Consider the following 22,905-nt stretch of genomic DNA (forward strand, 5'->3'; position numbering starts at 1 on the left):
TGTAACCAAGAAAAGGTCAAACACAGTTTAGAGCAGTCATTCTCATAAGGACTCCTTCACACATGATGTGCTGTAGATCTGAGTTATGGTGGCCTCTAGAACGAGTTGAGAGCTCAGCACTTTCACCTCTTTGGCTGAAGTTCAGGTTGTCTCGCATGAGGTGGGTGTGCTACTAAACAATCACAATTGTTGGGCCTAAGGAGATTTTACTACTGTTTACTTTTATTTGACGTTACTGCAGATTCACAGTCGGGCAACAAGGAATGATTAAAGCATATGAATATATGAAAAATTCAGTGTTGGAGAATATCAGGTTCTGCTAGTAGTGCTATAAAATATGTATAACTAAATGTAATGCCTTTCCTAAAACCTGGTGCAGCGATCCACTTCTTTCTTTGAAAAAAAAAACACACTAGCACCATCTTTGTTGCAATGTAGACGAAGTAAATGAAAAGTTAACTGTTATAACTAAATAAATCTGGAGGGTTGTGTAGAACTTAAAAGCCCTCAGCCCTGCAGTTGAGCAGCGTGAAAATTTATCATTCCACAAGGAAAGCATATGCCCCAAACGAGAGCTGACGTCACAAAGAACACTGACAGCACATCAGAAAATTAGCTTTATTGCATTTGGTATCATGACACTTGTTTTTGATGTTACCCATAACCACATAATTATAAAATCTCTTATCCCCCCCAAATGAAGAAATAAATTAGTTAGGAAGTTAAGTAGGCACAACCATTGTATATCATATTAATAGCAGTGCTTTGTGTACTGAAAGGCAGAGCACTACATGTAAACAGAGATCCACACCTCAACAAATTTTCATAACTTGTGAAGCGTTTCATAACAATGCATTCAGTCACATGTTCAACCAAAGTTTCACGACGGTTAGTATCTATATTGTGTGTTAAGTAAAACTAAAAACTACAGCGTATCCTTGCTGGTCCTTTTTTCCTGTTAACGAGAAATAAGCCTAAATATGAAAGTTATTAGTAAATTATCATCATCCCTTTAAGCAACGCGTATTGGTCACAGACCTTTAGAAGCATCTGTGTATAGAAACAGTGATGAGACAAATCTTACAATTTATATTTACACTTCATATTGTGGCTATTGCTCTACTAACAGCCAGTCAGAACTGAGGGAAATAAGTTGATGCTCAATTCCATTCCAAACCCAATACCTTTCCTTTTATGATGCAGTGATTAAGACCATATTAATCAAGTTAGAGAACGTAATTGATTTCTTCAGTTGTGTCGACATTCAAAGAAAAAAAAAATACACATGTTACAAATACTCAGCACATTGGACTTAGTCATTGAGATGTAAACGTATTTAGGAAAGCACAGTGCCAGTGCCCACATATCTGCATTATGAACTGCATCAAGACGCTTTTTGTACTCCAACTGAAGGCGTGGTGTTGGGGGTCCCATGAACAAGGACAAATCAGATAATCCTACACAACAGAACAAAACACTGTAGATTTTATGGCACCTGTAATATGTTGTAAAACACAAGAGTTCAAACATAGGGAGGGAAGAGAAAGCCACAGAGAGAAACAGACCATGGCAAAGTAAACAAGGGGGGGGGGGGCAAACATAACAGGCAGCATGAATCAGTGGGTTTATAATATAAAGATCCCAAAGTTGAATTGAGATAATAGTGTAAACCTTTGGTAACTTAAAGTCAAGACATGATCTTGCACTAGCGAGGTCACAGAATTCTAGTACACCGAAACCCATCACAGGAGATGAAGGCATTGTAAAGGACAGCAATATGGAGATCTCAATGCACTTCCCCCACGTCTGTTCCTACACATATATGCCAATGAGGAGCAGCCAGCTGATTTTGTATTTAATGACGTTCTATACAGACTTAAGATCCGACCATTTATTACGTCCAAATGCCCCTTTTTGAAACCTGTTAATATTAAAGTGGAGCTCATCTCAAGGAAAATTTGGCCTATGTAAACACGTACAGCATAGATTCCCAAGAATAACAATACTGCAGAACACTGCAAGCGCTTTATGTTAAATTCAAATTAGGTGCTGTGCTCCTTTGGCTGATTATCAGTAAATGGAATCTTTCTTCCAGACCCAATGTTTCTCCTTTTGTGTGACAACCTATCTGCAAAATCCCTTGGCCACGTTATCACTTTGGCCACAGTATCGGGCTTTGAGATATAATAAATCATGCATCCAAGGACAGCATTGTTGAATAATTAATGTTGAGGTGATTTTTACATTGGGTGATCAATTACTATGATAATGATTCAATTAAATGTGGCTATTTGAATACTGCCTAGAGAAAAATAAAACAATATCCGTTTATCGTTTTTTTAATCGTTTGGGTTTTCAGTTTGTAATGCGTATAATGTCCATCTTTAAAGACTGTATTTAGCACAACATAACTACACATTGGGGGTGATTCTAACTTCGGCGGGCGGCGGAGGCCGCCCGCCAAAGTTCCCCCACCAAAATACCGCTCCGCGGTCAAAAGACCGCAGAGGGTATTTTGGGATTTGCCCTGGGCTGGCGGGCAGCCGCCAAAAGGCCGCCCGCCAGCCCAGGGCAAATCAACCTTCCCACGAGGACGACGGCTCAGAATTGAGCCGGCGTAGTGGGAAGGTGCGACGGGTGCAGTGGCACCCGTCGCGTATTTCAGTGTCTGCATAGCAGACACTGAAATACTTTGTGGGGCCCTCTTACGGGGGCCCCTGCAGTGCCCATGCCATTGGGATGGCATTGGCATGGGCACTGCAGGGGCCCCGCGGCACCCCCTACCGCCATCCTGTTCCTGGCGGGAGACCCGCCAGGAACAGGATGGCGGTAGGGGGTGTCAGAATCCCCATGGCGGCGGAGCGCGCTCCGCCGCCATGGAGGATTCTCAAGGGCAGCGGAAAGTCAGCGGTACACCGCGACTTTCCGTTTCTGGCCACGGCTGAACCGCCGCGGTCAGAATGCCCAGCGGTGCACCGCCAGCCTGTTGGCGGTGCTACCGCGGTCATTCGCCCTGGCGGTTTTTACCGCCAGGGTTAGAATGACCACCATTGTCTGTTATATTGCAAAAAATATTTACTGGTGCCTAGAATATATCATTATTATACTTGGGTCAGAGAAAACTGTTTTTTAAATTATTAACGTTGTAGTAATGGAATATGCTTTATAGGCTTATCCAGAAATCTGATCAGGGTGATTACATTTTCTCTGACATTCTCTTTCCTGGCGGTGTCAAGGGTCAGAGAGTTTACATGCTCCAAGAAGCAGATAGCTCATGGCACTACCAGGTTCTATGCGTGTACATGCTCCGAGGAATAAATCACTCACAGCACTTACACCCAGACAAGACTGCCGACTCTCATTCCCTAATCCTCAAAATTAAACAGTAGCAAAGGGGGTTTCATAAACTCAAACACAGCTCCCTATGCTGGGGTGCACTGAGAACAGAACTTGCTGTGAAGTTTCCAGTACAGTGACCAGGGTGTCATATTTTGTCCCTGAGAAAAATATGACCCTGGTACACAAAAGCTGCTTGACCTACCACGTTGTTTTTTTTTAAAGTCCCATCCAACAAAGCCTTTACAAAACCTCCCAACAACGCCATCCACTAACTTAGCGCAGACAACTGTGCACTGTGCGTAAGAAAAACAGGCAATCATGCGAGTGTCACTCAGGATGGAATGTTATAAAGATAACAAGAACCGCAATCTCACGAATAAATCCTGTTTTTGTAAACCTAAATACTGCTGTATCCTTTACACTGTGAGCGTAAAAAGGGCCGATTAAAATTTGTTTGGGAAAACTTTGAACGTTCACTGATGGAAATCGAGCTTTTTAAATCGTTTACATAATGTATGTAATCGTAACTCAGTATATCAAGACAGAAGATTACCATTCCAGGAAACTGACATTTTAACTCTCTTGGAAAACGTTACAGTACTTTGAAATACTGCAGCAGAGTACTAGCAGGAGGGTTAAGTAACAACTAACGGAGAAGCCAAGCAAGGAGCACCACACCTAACAGTACTACAAACAATATATTCCAAATCACATGGATATTTTCAGGTTTCTTCCTTCCATGCCCAAAGCGTTTAAACCATTCCACTACTTCTTGGAGGGTATAGGGCTGCGCTTGATAACCTAGCTGCTTCTTGGCTTTCTCCATGCTGAAGTAATGGGTGACACCAGTTTTATACACCTCAGTGCGTGTAAGAATTGGTTGAAAGTTGTAAAAACGACTCACAAGAGAGTGAACCATTTCTGTTAAGAATGCAAAGAAATAGACAAGAGACAGAGGTATGCGCAAAGTGGGGAAGGTGTAACCCAGGCCTTCCACTAAAGGTCGGAAAAACTCAAAGTTGTTCACAGGCCTAGAATCAGAAATGAAATATGATTGGCCAGCAGCTATATAGTCCTTCTCCTCTTTCAAAGCTTCAGAGGCTAAAATATGAGCGGAAATCAGATTATCAACATGAACAAATTCTACCAAGCTGCTCGGATCGCCATACACAAACCTGAAGAGGCCATTCTCAAGGTAACTGACTATTCTTGGGAGATGCCTCTGTTCCCCAGGTCCGTAGATCCCTGCTGGTCTAAGAGCACATGTGCGTAACACACCATCCTGTCCTTCAAGCTCCTTGTTGTTGGCTTCAAGAACTTTCATCTCTGCTAAAGCCTTGGTCCTTGAGTAGTGGTCTGGATGGAGGTGCAGAGGTAGGTATGGTAGAGATTCATCTCCATTTTCTATAACTTGACCCCCAAACACAACATTGTAGGTGCTTGTGTAAACAAGCCTTGGAACGCCTCGTCGGATGCAAGCTTGGATGACATTTGCTGTACCTTTTACATTCACATCCTCTATCAGACATCTGTTGAGCTGCTCTTTTCCTGACATCCCATAGGATGCAGAGTGGAACACACAGCTCACACCAGCCAGTACTTTCTCCACTTCAGCTAGGCAGCGAACATCTCCTTCAACAAATGTCATCCCTGCGGGCAAGTCATGGACTGGTCTCCGTACATCAAAAAGAATCACATGAATGCCTTTTTTGTTCAGAGCAACACCTAAGCTGCAAAACAATAGTTAAATATCAGTAAAAAACACAAGCATATGTTTCCCACGGTTTCAAAATCTGATATCTGTTCTCAGTGTGCCCCTAACATCCTTACCTAGTGAGTCGTCTGAACACTGGTACAGTGTAGCTCAACCACAATGCATACAATACTGTGCTTTCCCTGCACAAAATATTGTAATTTGGAACTTTTCTTGTTAATTCAATTAAAATAAAACTTTCTAGAATGCAGTAATCTATCAACGACCTATGTCATCAGGTATCCACAATAAAAATAAAATCCTGAGCAGTATCTGATCCTTAATCAACAGAAACCCATTCCTGAAAGGGTGAGGTGAAATGTGTCATTATGAAGACATGGATTGAACAACCAACAACATTGGGGCAGACAGGCTATCATCCTATCAATGTGTTTATTTTTGTTTCTTCTACAACAGCTTCGTCATAAGTAGTGAATAAAACTGCAGTATACATTTTTATGTTCTACACGGATTAACTTCAAAGGGACATTAAAGTTTACACCTTTATAAATTACAGATACATTAAATAGTTTGTATTTCAATTCCCAACACATAAAATAGATAATTGACATAACGAATATTTCTCTGTGCGAACTTCGTGGATGCTAACAAGTGAATGGCCAAATGCACTGGGCAATTCACACTGGATACCTGGGAAAATCAAACAGCCCTTGTACTGGGGAATGACTGCTCGTCACTGGGTTTCCAGCTTATTTATTAGTTTATGTATCACAATGAGCTATGACTCAGGATCCAAAATGTACAGGGTAGCATGCTACTCGTCCACTGAAATGGCTTCAGCGGGCTCCTCAGGTGTACAAAGTGCTATAAAAATGCAATCGGAAATCAGAAATCACTTTCATTCGAGAATACTCATGAAGGTTTCTAACCTGCCACCTACCTTTGTACCTAATGTGGATGTCATCATGACTGCTGAGTAATACAGAGCATATTCAAATTCACTGACACACAACACACCGTCTTGTAATTTTGAAACCTTTTAATGAAAACATTTTAAAATTACTGGAAACAAAACTATACTAACCGATGACCAAAGTACCCGCCTCCTCCGGTAACCAGGACAGTTTCCTGAACATCCGAGGCACGTGCCATGTCCTGTTTTTTTGGAATGTTTAAATCAACTACACCTGGGGGGAGGAAACACAAGACAGTACACTGTGAAGTGGTTTGTCCAGCTCCCCCAACAGATCCTCTGTAGGGAATTTCGAAAATACCTAGTGTGCATAATGTTCTGGCATAAACCGGTGTAACCACGATTATTCCACCATACGGACCACTGCAATGAACCACATCTCTACCTCTGAAGCTTGTAGGACCATCCATTCACTGGTCAAAACAGTAAGTGACCCATAGCAAGAAAAGCATACTTTAGTTGAAAAAGGTTGGGGTCATTCAATTGAAAAGGGTGGGAGGTGGAGGACACACAGACCCCGCCCAAAGAAAAAATGTTTTTAGAAATAGTTGTAACTTTTCTAAATAACCAATCATTCCTCTCTTGCATTTGTTTACTTATTTGAAGTAATGTTTGCTTTTTCCAACGCCCTCCACATACTTAGGGCACAGTCCACATTTAAAAGTTTAAATCACATTAGAGAACAGAAAGAGCAGTGTGTAAATATCGCAGATAAACCATTATACAAAACAAAATGTTTCATGTTCTTTATTATCAACTCAAAATACAACATTTTCATTTAAAGCAGAATTAAAATAATTTTAAGGCACAGCATTTTATGCCTGGAAATACTTCCTTTGACAAAATTGTTACATTATTTTTATACATACAATTGGCATTTTACAGTAGATAATTCCAGACACATAAACCTAAAGATTTATGGCATAATATGGACAATCTCGTCAGCAAAAAGTGCCTTCTCCTTCCAAGGATTGCATACGGTTTGTTGACTCACTTTGATTCACAGCAATCAGCTGTTTAATCTGTAACCTTTTTTTCAGGGGTTCTCAAGGTCTATTGTTTGGCACAATACAATAAGCACAATTTAACAAACTGGAATATACACAACTAAGTGAAATAGATCAGTAAGGTGTCCTCATGTGACACATAAAAGATCAATCTGAACAGCCTTTATAATAAATTAGTAATAACACCCACACATCACTCTTGATTAATTATGGCAATTAAATTAGCACAAACTCATCAAAACCAACAACCCAAAAGAACTACCATCCCATCCAGTGTTCAAAGTGACATTACATTCTATATTAAGCTAAATTTGAGTTACTGTGTAGTATCAGGTGGCAATAACAATAGTGACAAAAGTAAATGTATATGCGAATGTATTATATACTTTAGCAATCACATTTATTGCATTACATATATTTGTTTTCACTAAAAAAAACAAAGGTTAAAGTAATGTTATAGTTGGGTGAATTTCTCAATGACAACGTTAACTTTTTCAACTCAGAAAAAAACATAAATTCGCCAGTTATAGTTAGCAGCACTGACTATAACTTGCACCCCGCCATGCATTGCTTATGACCTCACAAATCACATAATTCATGGCATGTTTTATATCACTGATGACATCATTCATGACATCTCAAATTACGTTACTGATGACATCATCCAAGCTTCTTTTTCCAGAATATTGCTTATAAATTGCTATGGCATTCATTACATGTGTTATAGGTCACATTCAAAATCAACCACAGATACATGGGAAACCCTCGTTGAGTACGGTGTTCGATCTGTATACAACTGTGCAGAGAAAGCCAAAACAATGAATGGCAATTTCAAAACAAATGCCCTACTACATACAGCTTTTATCTGTAGCAAACCCCTGACATCCACCGAGCCTACATTAAGAAATGGAAGTTGATCTCAGTAGAGAACTGAGTACAGAAAACAATGTTCACTCTATGAAGAGAGTTCTCTCTACATCACACTGTTATCAAACAGTGAAACTCTCATGAGAAATACACCAGAGTATTGAAAAGAATCTACAAACAGTGTACATTCAATGCAACAATTGTAAAAAACACTATTTGCTCAAAATAACCAAGATCTGAAAGTGATAAAGATCACACTTCCAGCACCCTACATACTGTGGTGTAACCTTTACAGATAGATCTTCTTCTGAAGCAAAATCTGTCAGTGGGTGCATGAGTCTATGAGTGGGTCTGTGATTAGATACGAGTCCCTGAGTGGATGTGTGCATGGATAAATGAGTGGGCCTGTGAGTGGATGTATGACTCCAAGTGGGTCTATGAATGGGTGCGTGAGGGTCTGAGTGGGTGCATAAATGTCTGAGTGAGTCTGTGAATGTGTGTGTCTGTGAGAGGGTGCATGAGTGTCTGAGTGGGTCTGTGAATGGGTTATGTGTCTGGGTGGGTCTGTGAGTGGGTGTGTTAGTGTCTGAGTGGGTCCGTGAATTGGTGCATGAGTGTCTGAGTGGGTCCGTGAGTGGGTGCATGAGTGACTGAGTGGGTCTGTGAAGGGGTTATGCGTCTGAGTGGGTCGGTGAGTGGGTGTACGAGTGTCTGAGTGAGTGCGTGAGAGTCTAAGTGGGCACATGCATCTCTAAGTGTGTGAGTGGGTGCATTCATCTCTGAGTGGGACTGTGAATGGGTGCATGAGTCTGAGTGGGTCAGTGAGTGGGTGTGTGAGAGGTTGCATGAGTGAATGCATTAGTGACTGAATTTTTTTCACTGATATTTGCAAATTCATTGCGACGTTACATTTGGGGACAGTGCTGAAGGTAATGACAAATCCACGAATATCGTGTGTGGGGAAAAATACCTGTTTCTCAACATATTATATGTCTCAGGGGTCCCTCAAAGACCCCTATATGCCAAACATAGAGTCAGGGTACCTCTACTCTGACTCATTATACCGCTATTGATATTAATTTTCAGCCCCAGGGAACATGTCCTGTTACTTAAAATGGCAGCTGCAACTTTCTGCTCAGGTTGCGGCCAGCCAATCACAGCATCTGTGCTTGTATTTGCAAATTCGCTGCAATAATTGTGAATTTGTTGCAAAAGATCTGCAGCTCTAGATATGCAAATTTGGATTCCCTTTAATTTATCAGCGACTAATGAACAAATTTACACCAAATAACAAAAAGCACAATCTGCAGAACAAAATCTAGCTTTCTGCTAGACTTGGTGTAGTTCTGTCTAGCGGTTCAGGTTGTAGTTGTGTTCAAAACTCCGATGGGAATTAACATGGGAAACACACTTTTTTGACTCCACCCTTTTTTCTCGGCCTCCCCTTGACAGATCACCCTCCCCGGGACAAAGCTGTTTGCTTTTGCTTGACGGGAGCTTTGACAGCTCCCACCAAGCTAAAGCAAACTAAGTCAGCTTTCTGACAGCAGGAGCTTTCAAACAGCTCCTGCTGTCAGAGAGCAGAGTTTTCATCTGTCTTCCCTGCACACAAATATGTGTGCAAGGAAGACAGATGAAAACATTGCTTCCACATGCAGGGAGCTGCTATTTAAAGCAGTTCCCTGCTTGTGGGATCAATGCCAGCTTCCACAGGATGTGGGGAGCCGGCAAGGACCACGGGGGCCTTGAGGCTCCCCCCGTGATCATGTCACATACTCTCTCTTCCATCCCATAATGGGATGGGAGAGAGACATAGCAATTGCAATAGTACCTCCATGCAATGACTATAGTAAGTAGTCACCTGTGGCATAATGGTTAATGTCCCAGACCCTCACACTGAAAGTTGAGGGTTCTAGTCCATGTGCCTAAGGCCATTTCCTTACATTAATTTCTTTTAAACTTTAAAAGTTCAAGGTTCACACTGAAAGGTGATCTCACTCTTTTTAATCGATAAATACATTTTTCTTTTCAATTTGTCCAGAAATATCTCATTCTAAGTATATCATCCTCCAAAGCTCAGACCCTGGTGCACCCACTCACAGCCCCACTCAGACCCTCACGCACCAACTCACAGACCCACTCATACCCTCGTGCACTCACTCACACACCCACTGAAACCCTCACTCACTCACCCACTCACTCACTCACAGACCCACACAGAAACTGACACATCCACTAAGACACTGATGCACCCACTCTCACACCCAGACAGACACTCTCCCATCCACTCTCACCCCAGATATACCATCTCATATCCAGAGAGACAGGCTGTGGCCAACTCCTGCCGCACATGGGCTAAGGGCCGGTTGGGTGGTTTGGGGTTTGGCCCCAGGGTCTTGTCGCTGGCCAGGCCCTGAGGCCAAACGACGCTGCGCACAGCCAAAGGCAGTACATGGCGGTGGTTGGAATAACATATAGTAATAAAAATTACTTTATGTTAAAAAAAAAACTAAGGTTACAGGGACGTTATAGTTAGGAAATCTAATTTAAAAAAAAGAATCTCATTTTAAAAAAAAACAAAGGTTAAAGGTCGTTACAGTTAGGCTCACATTTTAAACATACCAAACCGTAGAAATTCACTTGTTATAGTTATCTAAAGTAACTATAACTCGTGCCCTCGTCATGCACTGCTAATTACCCTAGATATTACAGCAATCATGACATCTTTTATAACATAATTGATAATATCACTGTAACATTTGTTTTAAATGTATGCATAAAAAAACCTGTGCATGGGGCAGGCATGAATTATAGTTACCTTAGGGCATGGGTTATAGTTATTTTAGATAACTAACTATAGCAGGCACATGTGCCTAAGTGAATATATATATATATATATATATATATATATATATATATATATATATATATATATATATATATATATGGTTGATGGATCTTCACAAAATGTTCTAAAAGAATTTGATGCTCACTTCAGCTGCTGTCTGGAAAGTTTTGGGGTGATCCGTCAACCAGGGGCTGAGAAAATGGGGGGGGGGATATGGGGCATGGCAAAATGTGTTTTCCCCATGTTAATTTCCATAGGGATTATGAACACGACTACAGCCCAAACTGTGCAGAAAGTGCAATTTTTGTGATTTGGTGTAAATCCGTTCAGTAGTTTTCTAGTTATTAAATGAAAACCAAATTTGTATATATAGGGACGTGGATCCTCCTCAGCCGATTCAGAGGAAAAGCAAGGCGCTGATTGGCTGGCCGCAACCTGACAGAATCTTTGACGCCACCATTTTGTTCCTCTCATTCCTTGGGGGCTGGGAAAAAAACTGTGTAAAAACATAAGGGGTCATGATAGAAGTATCCTGAACTCATAGGACACATTGTTGCCCTCTTGGGCAACAATTGCCCCTTTTATTTTTACGGGTGATCCGCAGATTCTAAGATCCTCCTAAGATCCTGGAGAAAAGGAAGGCCCTGATTGGCTGGCCGCAGCCTGACAAATATTAACTTGTGTGATAAAAAAAACCCTCAGAAATTCATTGGAAAAAACCAAAGGTTACAGTGACGTTATAGTTCGGTTGACATTTTACCCATAGAAATTCAGCAGTTATAATTATACTTACATGAAGAAACTATAACTCATGCTGGAAAGTAATTTGGGCAATGTGTTATGGTTTCTTAACATACATATATCTATAATAATTATAACTGCTGTTTTTCTATGGGATAACATCAACCTAACTAGAACGTCCCTTTAACCTTTGTTTTTTTTCAATGAAAAAAAAAATATATGTCAGTGAAACTAAATGTGATCCACAAAAACAGTGTAATCCCATATCATCACAAGGTATCTGATAGCCCAAAATTCTGTGCGTTTTTGATGATCCAAGGATATCTTCACCGTGTTTATTTTAAATTATGAACCATTCTCTATTAAAGGTCAGATAGCCATTAGAATAAACATTAATCCTGTCACCACGTGTTCCATTACAGAAGAACTGTAGTCACTATGAACTTAATTAGGGCTTAATCTAGATCAGTATCTAATAGTGCAAGGTTAGTGTGATGTTGGAATTCCATGCCCCAGTGAATTATTGTGAAGCTTGACATATAAGTACACATTTTTTTTCAAATTAATTCAGATCTTAATGGTTCCATTTTCCGTGTACCAAAGGTTAATTACTGATCTAGATCAAGGCCTTATTGCCTCTGATCTGGCATATGTCAAAAGGACCACATCTCCATAAAGTCAGTCCATCACTTTGAGCTCCACAAAACACCGTGCAAGTGATGCAAATATTTCTGCATATGCTTATCAAATAGCCAGGTTCTATTGCTTAGTGACTGGTCCGTATTGTACCATCTGGTTAGAGAAGTAATTTGTTCTTCCTTCTCACTTAGCCTCCTCTTGTGCTCGGTTTGAAAAGACACACCATAGTTTACCTGATCCTGTATGACTCACACCCTGCAGTGAGCCAACAGCTTGTGGTTGGATCTGAAGCATGTTGCAGTTGAAATCGATCAGTGCAATCATGTACAATTATGGTCTCGGGAAGCAGAATTGATCATCATGCAATTCAAAGTCTTGACTACATAAAACAGAAACAGTAAAATCATTTATAGAAATTGTTCTTTAATTATCCTTTTTATTAAGTTTAAAGGTACCCCCGCTGCACTTGTTCTATGTTCATAATTTTCCTGAAATCCCAACCACTTGATGTGGAAAACAGTTTGTTTTAGAATTGTACAAATCCAAAAGCTCCACAGTTATGCCTCATATGCAAAAAGAGATGGACAAAGAATTTGCATTTGGCTATTTTATACAGCACTGTGTTCCCCTTTTGGCATCATAAACTCGAACCAACACAAAAGAGAAACTGACAAAATGGTATGGCTATATAACTCAGTTCTCACAGCCTTTCTGAATTGAAATACATTGGGTTTTTGATGAATCTGGCCACGAAGGGTATTTCATAGTTTAACTGCGACCACCATAAAAGCTGCATGTCTAACCACCCTGAATTTTCTGAATAAGTATATTGTAAGATATGCCAAAAAGTCTGGTTGCAATTGCAATGCAGGATGGTAAAGTTTGAAGAGAGTGGAGAGACGAATATGTATGCTTCTATGAATTGATTTAGGTATGAACCAAGCATTAAGATTTAAATTTGATCCATTTTGCCACTAGCAACTAATATGGTTAAAACATTTTTAGGTTCAACAGACTAGGAACAGTGGCATTCTGCAATTTGTAAATTCCTTTACTTATTTAGGGCATTTGTACAGTGTGTGGCTTCCCAAAGAGGTGTTCGCACTAAAAGATCAACAGACAACCACAACTACCGAGAGGTCTATTGAGGGAACACACAGCTTTTAAAAGCTGCTTTATAAATATAAGAATATTAGTCTGAGCTGGGACTGTTTATCCTCTATACTGAGAATTTGTTTAAGCTAGAATATATACGGGGACCTGCACCAATAAAGGGGCGCAGATTGGAGTCCATTGATACTGGAAATATCGAAAAAGAAAAAATTAGTAAAAAGAAAAATAAAGGAGGATAATGATTGCGATATAAACTGTTCGGGAAGCAGACCGGGGGAGCCACACACTGGTATGTTTGTATTACTGTTCAATATGCTAATAAAGGAATGTAAAAAAATATAAGAATATTGGTTTAATTCTCTGATTGAAATGGTGTAAATTCAACATAACTGCAACTGGTTAGTCAAATGTTCTGCACCTTTCGTATGCAATCCTAAATATATTGCATTGAAAATGGTATATTCAAGACAAAAATATGTGTATTTTTAGAATTCATTAGCTTATATTTCGAGAACAGTTGACTTTCCAAAATATGTTTAAATCTGTTGTATGAGTAAGAGATCAGGCAGCACTGGGGAGACTTATAGCTAATATTATTAACTTATGGCCCATGGCATTGCAGCTTGTCTTTTATGTATTCCCCATATAGAGGCAATCTACATTGACAAAGCATTTCTTTTTATATATTACAGTTATGAACTATGCCAAAAAGCACTGAGAAGATCACTGCTGGTTATCTTGCAAAGATAAAAAGGACACTATAGTAACCTTGTCTGATGTAGTCACTAAACCAGCTCTAATATTAGTAACTTGTGATGATTTCAATTGAACAGGAGTAGATCTTATTAAAGAAAGGAGTGGAGACTGTTTCATTAATATGATCCAGAAGGCCTAAAAACATTATTTAAGGTCACCTGGTACGTAAAAGTAATAAGAAGCAGTAAATGCATTAGCATTCACAATTGGTAAAAGTATGTCCAAACTGGTGCCTCAATTTCCAGAATAAAGAATTTCCTAAATTGGTTTGACATCTAGATGTTTATCACTTCAAAGGGGTAGTAGCCACACCTATCAAGGTGACCAGATGTTTTAAGACCATCCACCTGATGCCTATTGACTGTAAGTTAGTTGGTTCACATCGAACCCTGCTCTGATCTATAACAGTCTAGAAAGACAGAAAATGTAGATTCTAACAGACTCCATCCTCAGCAGTAGCTTGGTGACATCTGCAATCATGGAGAAAAAATATCCAAACCAAAGAATGGGATCAGAAGTGTCTTTGAGCTCTTGTCTAGACTGGAAGGAATTGGAAAAATAATTTACCTTTGAGGTACATCCCATTCTACAGTGCAGTTGGTAAATATAAAGGCAGAAAGAGGATGGATAAAAACAAATCTTTGAATGAATACAAGGCTTAGTCTTGGGCTCCTGAATGTTAAAGGAGATCCACTAAGATGGAGAGAGCCATAGAGCCAAAAGCAGTAGAAAGAGCCTGGTAAATCAAAGCAACATTGTCTTTTGCTGAATGTTATTTGATTTGACAAATTGATGGAGTTGTAACCAAAGTGCTAAATACAACTGTTTTGCTAGATAATAGAGCAGCAAGACAAGGTGATAACTACTCTGTTCATCTGAATCATTTTGGACTTGGGCCTATCCAATGATAAATTAAATGAGTATATAAAACAAAGCATTACCCCTCCATGTACCCTGTGCACTTCAGGATCACCTAAGGCAGTAAAGGGGCAATAAATAATATGTGAATCACAGTAATTGAGAGATGGTCGCTTCAGTGAAGGACAACATTTCCGTAGTGTGGTCTTAGCTGTTGGTATACACTTTTCAGCCAAGTGGAAATATGCATTAAACTTTACATGGGAAGAGAAGTAGTCTAAGCATTATTAAATACTAACATCAACTAATTGCCTGGAGTAAGTAGCCTACTACAAGAAGTGACAAGAATAACAGTTCCTTTGGATGATGGGAACTCATTAACAATTACATTCCTACAAAATCTCCAATGGCTTGTAACCAAAGTGGTAGTTTCCATTTCTCCAAGCAAAACTGAAGATCTAATTAAAAGATAAAATGTCCATGTGGAATCTTCTACTTGAGAACACTAGTTAAACATAAGCTAGGATGTAATCTGTTACCAGTCTGGAAGAAAGGACTCCCTGATTACAAATACTTATCAAGGATCTATGAAATTCCAGACTCATTAATTCGTTTTTACTTAGGTTGTGTGCTTCTGACAAAGTAGCCAAAAATATTAATGATGATAAAGTAGCCAAATACAATTAATAATCATTTTTATTAAAGATACATGAATGTGTTGTGTTCACCCATGAGAACTGGAGCACAGATTTATGGGTTTCTACAATGGCTTACCCAGAAATGTAAAATTCAGTGAAAGATTACGTAGTTTAATAAGCAATACCCATTTACATTTAAGGGATTTTTGAAGGACTGCTTGTCTGAATGTGATTACTAATCAATTTGAAGAGTAAACGCACTAGAAAACTTGGAGATCACAGATATACACCACAAAAAATTGGAGACAGAAAAGAGACACCAAGAAAATGAAGGGGTGGGAGTTTGCTTTGTCATCTTCATCACCAATGACCAACAGAAGAAGTCTTCTCTGTGTGTAAAGGACACATTAGGTGGCATCATACAAATCCACACATAATGGGACATGAGCAGAACCACATGACATCAGACAGAGATCAGTAGCAGATTGGAGTAAAACCTTTCCTAAAGGTTATTGAAACTGTCAGGCCTTTAGTTTGCATAAAGTGATTGTTAAGCAAGCTGCCCTTCTTCCTGTACTTGGATTTTAGACGTGAAAAGCAGTAAGTAACTGTCCTGATGCTGACTGCCAAATTCTGCAACTAAGGGCCAGATTTAGATATTGACTAATGAGTTATTCCGTCACACCTGTCACAGATATCCCCTCTGCCGAAATCTAAATCCCTTAGGATATAATGTGATTAAGATTTCGACAGACAAGATATCCGTCACCATTGTGACGGAGTAACTCGACCGCCAATATATAAATCAGGCCCTAATTCTTTAATTTTCTTGGCCAGGGAATCCGTGAATGACTTGATAATTTACCAGCCTCTTTGCCAAATCAGTGCATGAAGGCAGAACCTTAAAACTGTCAGATGAACTCCTTAAGACCCTTATTTCAATTTTCAAGTCCCAAACTGTGACTGGATTCAGCCTTTTGCATGCATATGCACATATCAGCGAGCGTTATAAGTATCCTCAAATAGGTACATTTTTCAAACATGTACATGCTTTTATACTGGAACCACGATCAGTAATGCAAGAGGAGTTCACAGCTCACTACATTTGCTTAGACGATCCATCCTAATAGTGAAAGATTTGTTTTAATGAATTATGTACACCATTTTTTACTTATACAAGTAGACACAAATCTTGGATTAGTCAAAGACAATCCACTTTCACAAGTCCATACCCTGGTACCGTAAACTGGCATCCAAAAGCTCTGCGCTGAATGGAGTTGGGTCTCCTTACCCACTGGACCAGATAACAATTTTAACTTATTGTCCTTGACCCCAAAGAATATGTCGTGGGTGTTTGGCAATCAAGAAAAACATGCCTCTGCTAAGTATTATCAAACTTCTACACTTCTCTAAAACTACTGTGCCAGATAAGTCAATAAAACTTTTATTTTTCCATTTATTGATGTACAATATTTCTACAAACGAAGGTCTAATCTTCTTGATGAGTCTTTGATTACTGCCTTTCTGTGATATAGCGATGTTTAGGAAAGGCTAGTTATAGGATTTCGTTATCGTACGACTGACGAGAGTAAACAAGTGGCGTATTACATTCATTTTTTTCTGTGAAGCCAAAAAGTGAGATTTTAACTTACATATGACGGAAGGGCTAATATTTGCTCTCAAATCGAGCCCTACCTATTTTAGCAAACAGATAACACTGTCAGAGAAGTGTAGGCTTCTAGAGAAGGGGGGTTAATGATGCACATTTCAATGGTAAACATTTGGTTCTGTGCTGCAGTGAAATAAAAGTGACAATCAACCATCATGTGTGTTGGTTTTTAGGCGATTCCTTCATGCAACTGGTTGTCTTCGCTTACTTTGACAAAATGAATCAGCATAAATGCCAAACGTGCGGTTATAAAGTTTATCGATTTATTTAATATTTGTACGATATCAGGACAATAATCTGTGAATGGAAACTTTCTCTCCCCCAAACATTCTGGCTTCTCCGATACGGTTGCTCTCTGTGAAAGGCTGCTAATACTCATTACACAAGATGCAAAAAGACAAGAAACAGGATCAATCAGCTTGTAGTGACGTGACCGACTGTGGCAACACATAGGCATACTGGAAAGAGTATGACTGAGATGACCACAAATGGCTATCCACTGATCAGATCTGATCGTTGACTAACTTGTTGCCTTCAAACCTGACCGATCTACAAACTTGGTCCCTGTGAGAGATTAAAGAAGTTGAAAAGGAAACAAGCTCTGAGGGTTCGAAGGCCTACCTCCAAGAACTTCACTAGACACTCACTTATGTCAGGAAAATGGCGCAGAGGCAACTAAAACAAATGCAGTATTATGACTGGGGTGCACTGCAGTCAAAGGCCACAGAAGGTATTTGGGTAACGTTTATGTTCATTATACCCAGACGGTGCAAGAAGCCCTGGACATGGAGAGGAAAGAGCCTAATAACAAGCACTTGCAATGCACTAGGGTCTCGCATTTATCCGAGTTACAGCTATTACCAGTTGTAAACTCCCAAACGGATTTTTCTTGCCAGATTGAAAGAAAAAAACAGCACAATTGCGCTGCTACAGTTCACTCGTAATGAAACCTATCGGCAAAAGTGCAATTATCTACGTAACCGGCAAAAGTGCAATTAACTATGTACCAGGGTCGATATTATGCAAAGCGCTGGACTTCTGCCAAGAGAAAATGTAGTCCACAAACCCAGCGAGCCGCGCATGTTTTCAGTACTTGGTTGCTGCGCTCGAGGAGGGCTAACCACCGGAAAAGGCATGACGTACGCGTGCCTTCCACTAATGAAAGCAAGAAGATATTAACAGGCAAGGTCACGAACCAATGAAAGACACTGATGTGACATGGACGGGGCTCCGAGCCCTTTTCTAACTCCTAAAGCGTCTCGCAAGCGCATGCGATGCAGGCTTGACCCTAAAAACAGGCCCTTACTAGCAAAGAAAATGCAAATCTAATTATTCTATCAACAGTCTAAGGTTGCCAGCAACAGCGTAAAGGCACCGGATGAAGAGAAGATGCATTCCAAAATGAGGAGCTTGTTATTTTCAGGTGGGGATAATGGGCGACGGGTTATAAAAGTCCACCAACCACTGAGTTCGGAGCCTTTACAATTACGTATGGAGAGAACAAATCGCCACGCTGAGGACATTGATGGTCTCCAAAAAATGATCAGTAATATGAATTTTACGTTTCAGAGACTCCGCTAGGTTTGATAATAGACTTCGATAATAGGGTATAGGGATGCAAGGGGGGGATGAAGCGTAAGTGGGAGCCTCGGATCTGCTTCTTGTATGACTGCATTGTGAGGGATTCACTCCTTTCTCTTTGTTTGGGTTCGATTACCGTTTTGTAAGTTTCCCAATATTACCTATGAATATTTCTCCTACATTTTATTTGCATATCTCCACTTAGGAAGACATCCTTTGTCTACTGTCCTGACTCCAGAAGGAGGGTGAGAAGTGACTCTAAGGAGTCAAAGTGCACCCACAAGGCGTTAAAGTAAGTTGTGATACACAAGTTAGGAACCAAGACTGAACTAGGCTATCAACTTATTTACTATAACAAATCAGAACCATAGAATGCATCACTTCAGTACAATGCGCCCTCCATCAGCTACAACTTACATGCTACATCTGGCACATAGCATTACAAATACACCCATACATGGCCTGGGGATGAACTGCTACACTCCTCGCGTGTTAAATATCACTTAATAGTCAACTGCTCTATGCTCCTCACTATCAGCAGAGTCTAATAGGACAGTCATTCTCCAGAAAAACACATTACTATATGATACAGTATCCCCTGACATATCCACTCTATATCACTCAATAGACAGGCACCTGCCCTTTATTAAAGCCCTCTGGCTCTTTACTACCAGATACGTTTGAACATTCTCCTCTAGACTTGTGTTTTGGTGTATCAGCACAAAGGACCACAGGAAGTCAGATTTAGTGGTTGGAATGAGAAGATACATTTTGATGCGCAGAGATTCAAGATATTAGCCACCAGGTGGAGCTAACATATCTGTAATTTGCATTCACTAACAGGAAATGGCAGACAAATAGCAGGCTGAATTATGAAGTGGAAGACAGACCTACAAGACTATCGTTGCCCTACAGAGAACAGCCAATGATGGGTCCATTAGGGTGCAGTATGTCCCTGTTAATTTGAATGGTCTACACACAGCGGCCAATTTTGATTGGTTGAAGGGTGGTCAGTGATAATTGCTATAACAACCTGCTGTTTACTGGCTGGAGATCCATGAAACAACCACTCAAATTATTTTTTACTTTTTTTTTTTTTTTTAGACCATACTGATTGGCCACTGGGACCCATACTTCTAAACTTGATTCACAGTCTACATATACTTTCTTTACTTGACCCAAGTAGATAATTCAATTAGTTTGCCAGGAATGGTGTCCCTTTGGAGTTCTTTAAATTCTGTGGGTTTGGAACCGTGGAAAGCCAGCTGTCAGTTACCAGATACTGACTGCTTTTGCTTGTGTTTCTTTTCCATGTTCTAATAATGAAGTGAATCAGCCCAGCGATGAAAAGCAAGGGAATGAAATGCATTGGGGTGTCTATATGGTTTTAGCAATTCATGTATTAGTGCAGGAAATAGTGTCAAACCTGTATTGCTCATTCCAAAATTTGTATTTTCTTGCACAATAAGCGGTTTCTGAAAGGTTGGCAAAGCTGAGGAGCAATGAATTACATATCTGAATGTGGCCCCAAATCAAGTGCGATACCAAAAACTAGTTATGGCCCAATATCAACAGCACTTCCGAGATTTGGGACCACGCTTTCGATGGAAACAAAGTCTCAGAAGGATAAAACGTCCAGATCGACTAGGGTGGGGTGCACATTGTATAGGGCGAACTGGACACATTGGAGTTATCTGTCAACATTGTCATCATTAACCCTGAAATACGAGCAGACTTGGAGCAGTGTGAATCACATGTCTGCATTTAAACTGGCAGGTGTGGGCAATAGTTGGTCATACCCCAGGGATCATCTGTAAACGGTAATTAGGTTTTGGAAAGAGTCAATCACATGGCAAGATTTACCTGTGAAAGGTTGGCAAAGCGACTTTTCTTATTTTTATAACGGATTACGGACATTTGGTTGTTTAAAAAAGATTCACAATTTGCTATCACCGGTTTGTACACATAGCTTATCAAGCGTCCTCGACCATAAGAACATAAAACGTGAATTACTATTCTATTGCAGCGTTTTATCCCTTTCCGAGTATTCCATCCACGGCCCCATACCTGCTGATGTTTCTCAGGGTATCCTCTTGACTTATGTACAAACTTCTCCGCTATGGCACAATAGTCTTACCCACTGACCATTCCTCTGTTGAGGGGGGGCACTCTCTGAGCTCTAAAGTCGTATAGTGTCCTTGGCGACCAAAGAGCCTTCTGCCTCCCCGTTCGTCCATCAGTCCCCCTAACATCAGTTTAGGATCTGGTGCAATCGGCCTTCCCGCAACCTGTGTCAAGATAGTACTTATACAGTAGTTTTGTATTACAGGACATTCCCAGATAGTGTGAAAGAATGCATCCACAGCCGTTTTACACCATAGGCAATGGGACTCGAGACTGATTTATCTTGTGTACGTGTGTAGGACTGTAATAGACTTTGGGGGTATTTTAGATGTATAAGTCTTAATCTCATGGAGATTGCTAGCGTTCTTTGTGTCATTTTTGCCTCTGTCCAGTTCTCTTCCTCTTGTGTGTCTACATCCTGTTCCCACCGTTCCCTCAATGCCTTAATGGAATGAATTGTGTGGTTTACCAGCGTGCGTTAGATGTGTGTGATGCCCTTCCATATCATTTGCATTTGGGTGACCTGTGCTTACAATGGGTTGTTTTGTGGGAGGGTCTGTACAGGAGTTAGTGATGCCTCAAGCACATGCCTAAGTCGCAGGTAGCCGTAGAACTGTGCATAGTGCATCTTGTGAGTGTCTTGTAGGTGTTGAAAGGAGCACATAGTTTTCCAGTACCATATGTCTCTGAGTTTCGAGATGCCTATGGTGTCCCAAGCCCGGAATACTTTGTTTTTTTTGTGCGGGGTGGCCATGTCCCGGTCCACAGTGGAGTTTCATGTTGGCACATCTTGCCATTCGATCCACTGCCAACAGGCAGGGATGCGTGGGTCAAAGAGGGTGAGGTTGGTGTACGCCCGGGGGCGATTAAGTTGAGGATGTTGAGCTGCTCCAGCATACACATCTGCATGGCTGTTGCTAAAGCACTGTGGACCAGTCATTTATAACTATTATCTGGCTGGCAGAGTAGTAAAGTTTTATGTCTATAATTCGTATGCCCCAGTCATAGGGTTTGAGTACACATTTACGATAGGAGATGCATGGCTGGGTTCTGAGCCAGAGGAATATTACCCATTGCAATCCTTGAAAGAACGTGAGTAGTATGGCATGAGGATAGCTCTGTAGCGTGTACAGCAGTCTCAGTTGGGAGATAATTTTAAATAGAGCTCCCCTGCCTGTTATATTTAGAGGGTGACCTTACCATGCACCCATATTATGCCTACTCCTGGCAAAGAACGCTGTAATGTTTAGATCCCAGGCCCTGTTGCTTTTCCCGGGATATGTGCATGACTAGGTACTTGAAGTGATTGTCCTCCTATCAGAATTGGGTTCTCTCCAATATGTCGTCATGGTTCCCGGTTAGGGGGACGAAGGTGGATTTAGCCCAGTTAACCGCAAGTCCGGAAGCGTCTGCATATACTTGTAGCATGTACATCAGTCTAGGAAGGGAAGTCTCACGATTACTAATGTAGATAAGAACATGGTCTGCATATAGCGATACCCTGTGTTTGTTATAGTTTGGCCAATTAAAGCCGCTGAGTTGTACTTTTAATCCAGTCTGCCAGGGGATCAATAGTTAGGGCGAAGAGACGGTGTGGCAGGGGGGCCTTATCTAGTCCCCTGTTCAATCTTGAAGCTCGGAGAAGGGTTCCCCATTGACTAACTTGTGCCCAGGGTCTGAAGTATAGTACCGAAATATACCTCCAGAAGCGTGGGCCAAAGTTCGTCTGCTCCAATAAGCAGAACAGGAACTTCCATCTGAACAAATCGAATGCCTTCTCGAAGTCTATCGATATCAGCAGTCTGTGGCTCCTCCAGTCATTGCCAATAAAGTATTCAGGCGTCTCAGGCAGTTTTGTGTGCTGTGTGTTGGCATAAATCTGTTCTGTTCCAGGTCAACCAACGTTGCCATCATCCGACCAACCGTGCTGCCAGCACTTTTGCAAGGATTTAGATTTCTGTATTAAGGAAATGGACCTATATGAATTGCACTGGCTTGACTGAAATCGAGGTTTGAGGATGACTGAAATCATGGCTCC

General features: G+C 40.6%; 1 protein-coding gene across 1 annotated transcript in view; it reads right to left on the minus strand.

Annotated features, from left to right (window-relative positions):
* Positions 1 to 2,907: 2,907 nt before the first annotated feature.
* LOC138292700 (short-chain dehydrogenase/reductase family 42E member 1-like) overlaps positions 2,908 to 22,905 on the minus strand; it is a 61,260-nt gene continuing 41,262 nt past the window's right edge. Inside the window, exons 2-3 of the mRNA XM_069231430.1 lie at positions 6,138 to 6,240; positions 2,908 to 5,069 (exon numbers count right to left, since the gene is read on the minus strand). Coding sequence (XP_069087531.1) covers positions 3,986 to 5,069; positions 6,138 to 6,205 — 1,152 coding nt within the window. The 5' untranslated portion in view covers positions 6,206 to 6,240 and the 3' untranslated portion in view covers positions 2,908 to 3,985. The remainder of the gene's footprint in view (positions 5,070 to 6,137; positions 6,241 to 22,905) is intronic.

Source organism: Pleurodeles waltl, chromosome 4_2, assembly GCF_031143425.1.
Source record: "Pleurodeles waltl isolate 20211129_DDA chromosome 4_2, aPleWal1.hap1.20221129, whole genome shotgun sequence".
In the NCBI taxonomy this organism is placed as follows: domain Eukaryota; kingdom Metazoa; phylum Chordata; class Amphibia; order Caudata; family Salamandridae; genus Pleurodeles; species Pleurodeles waltl.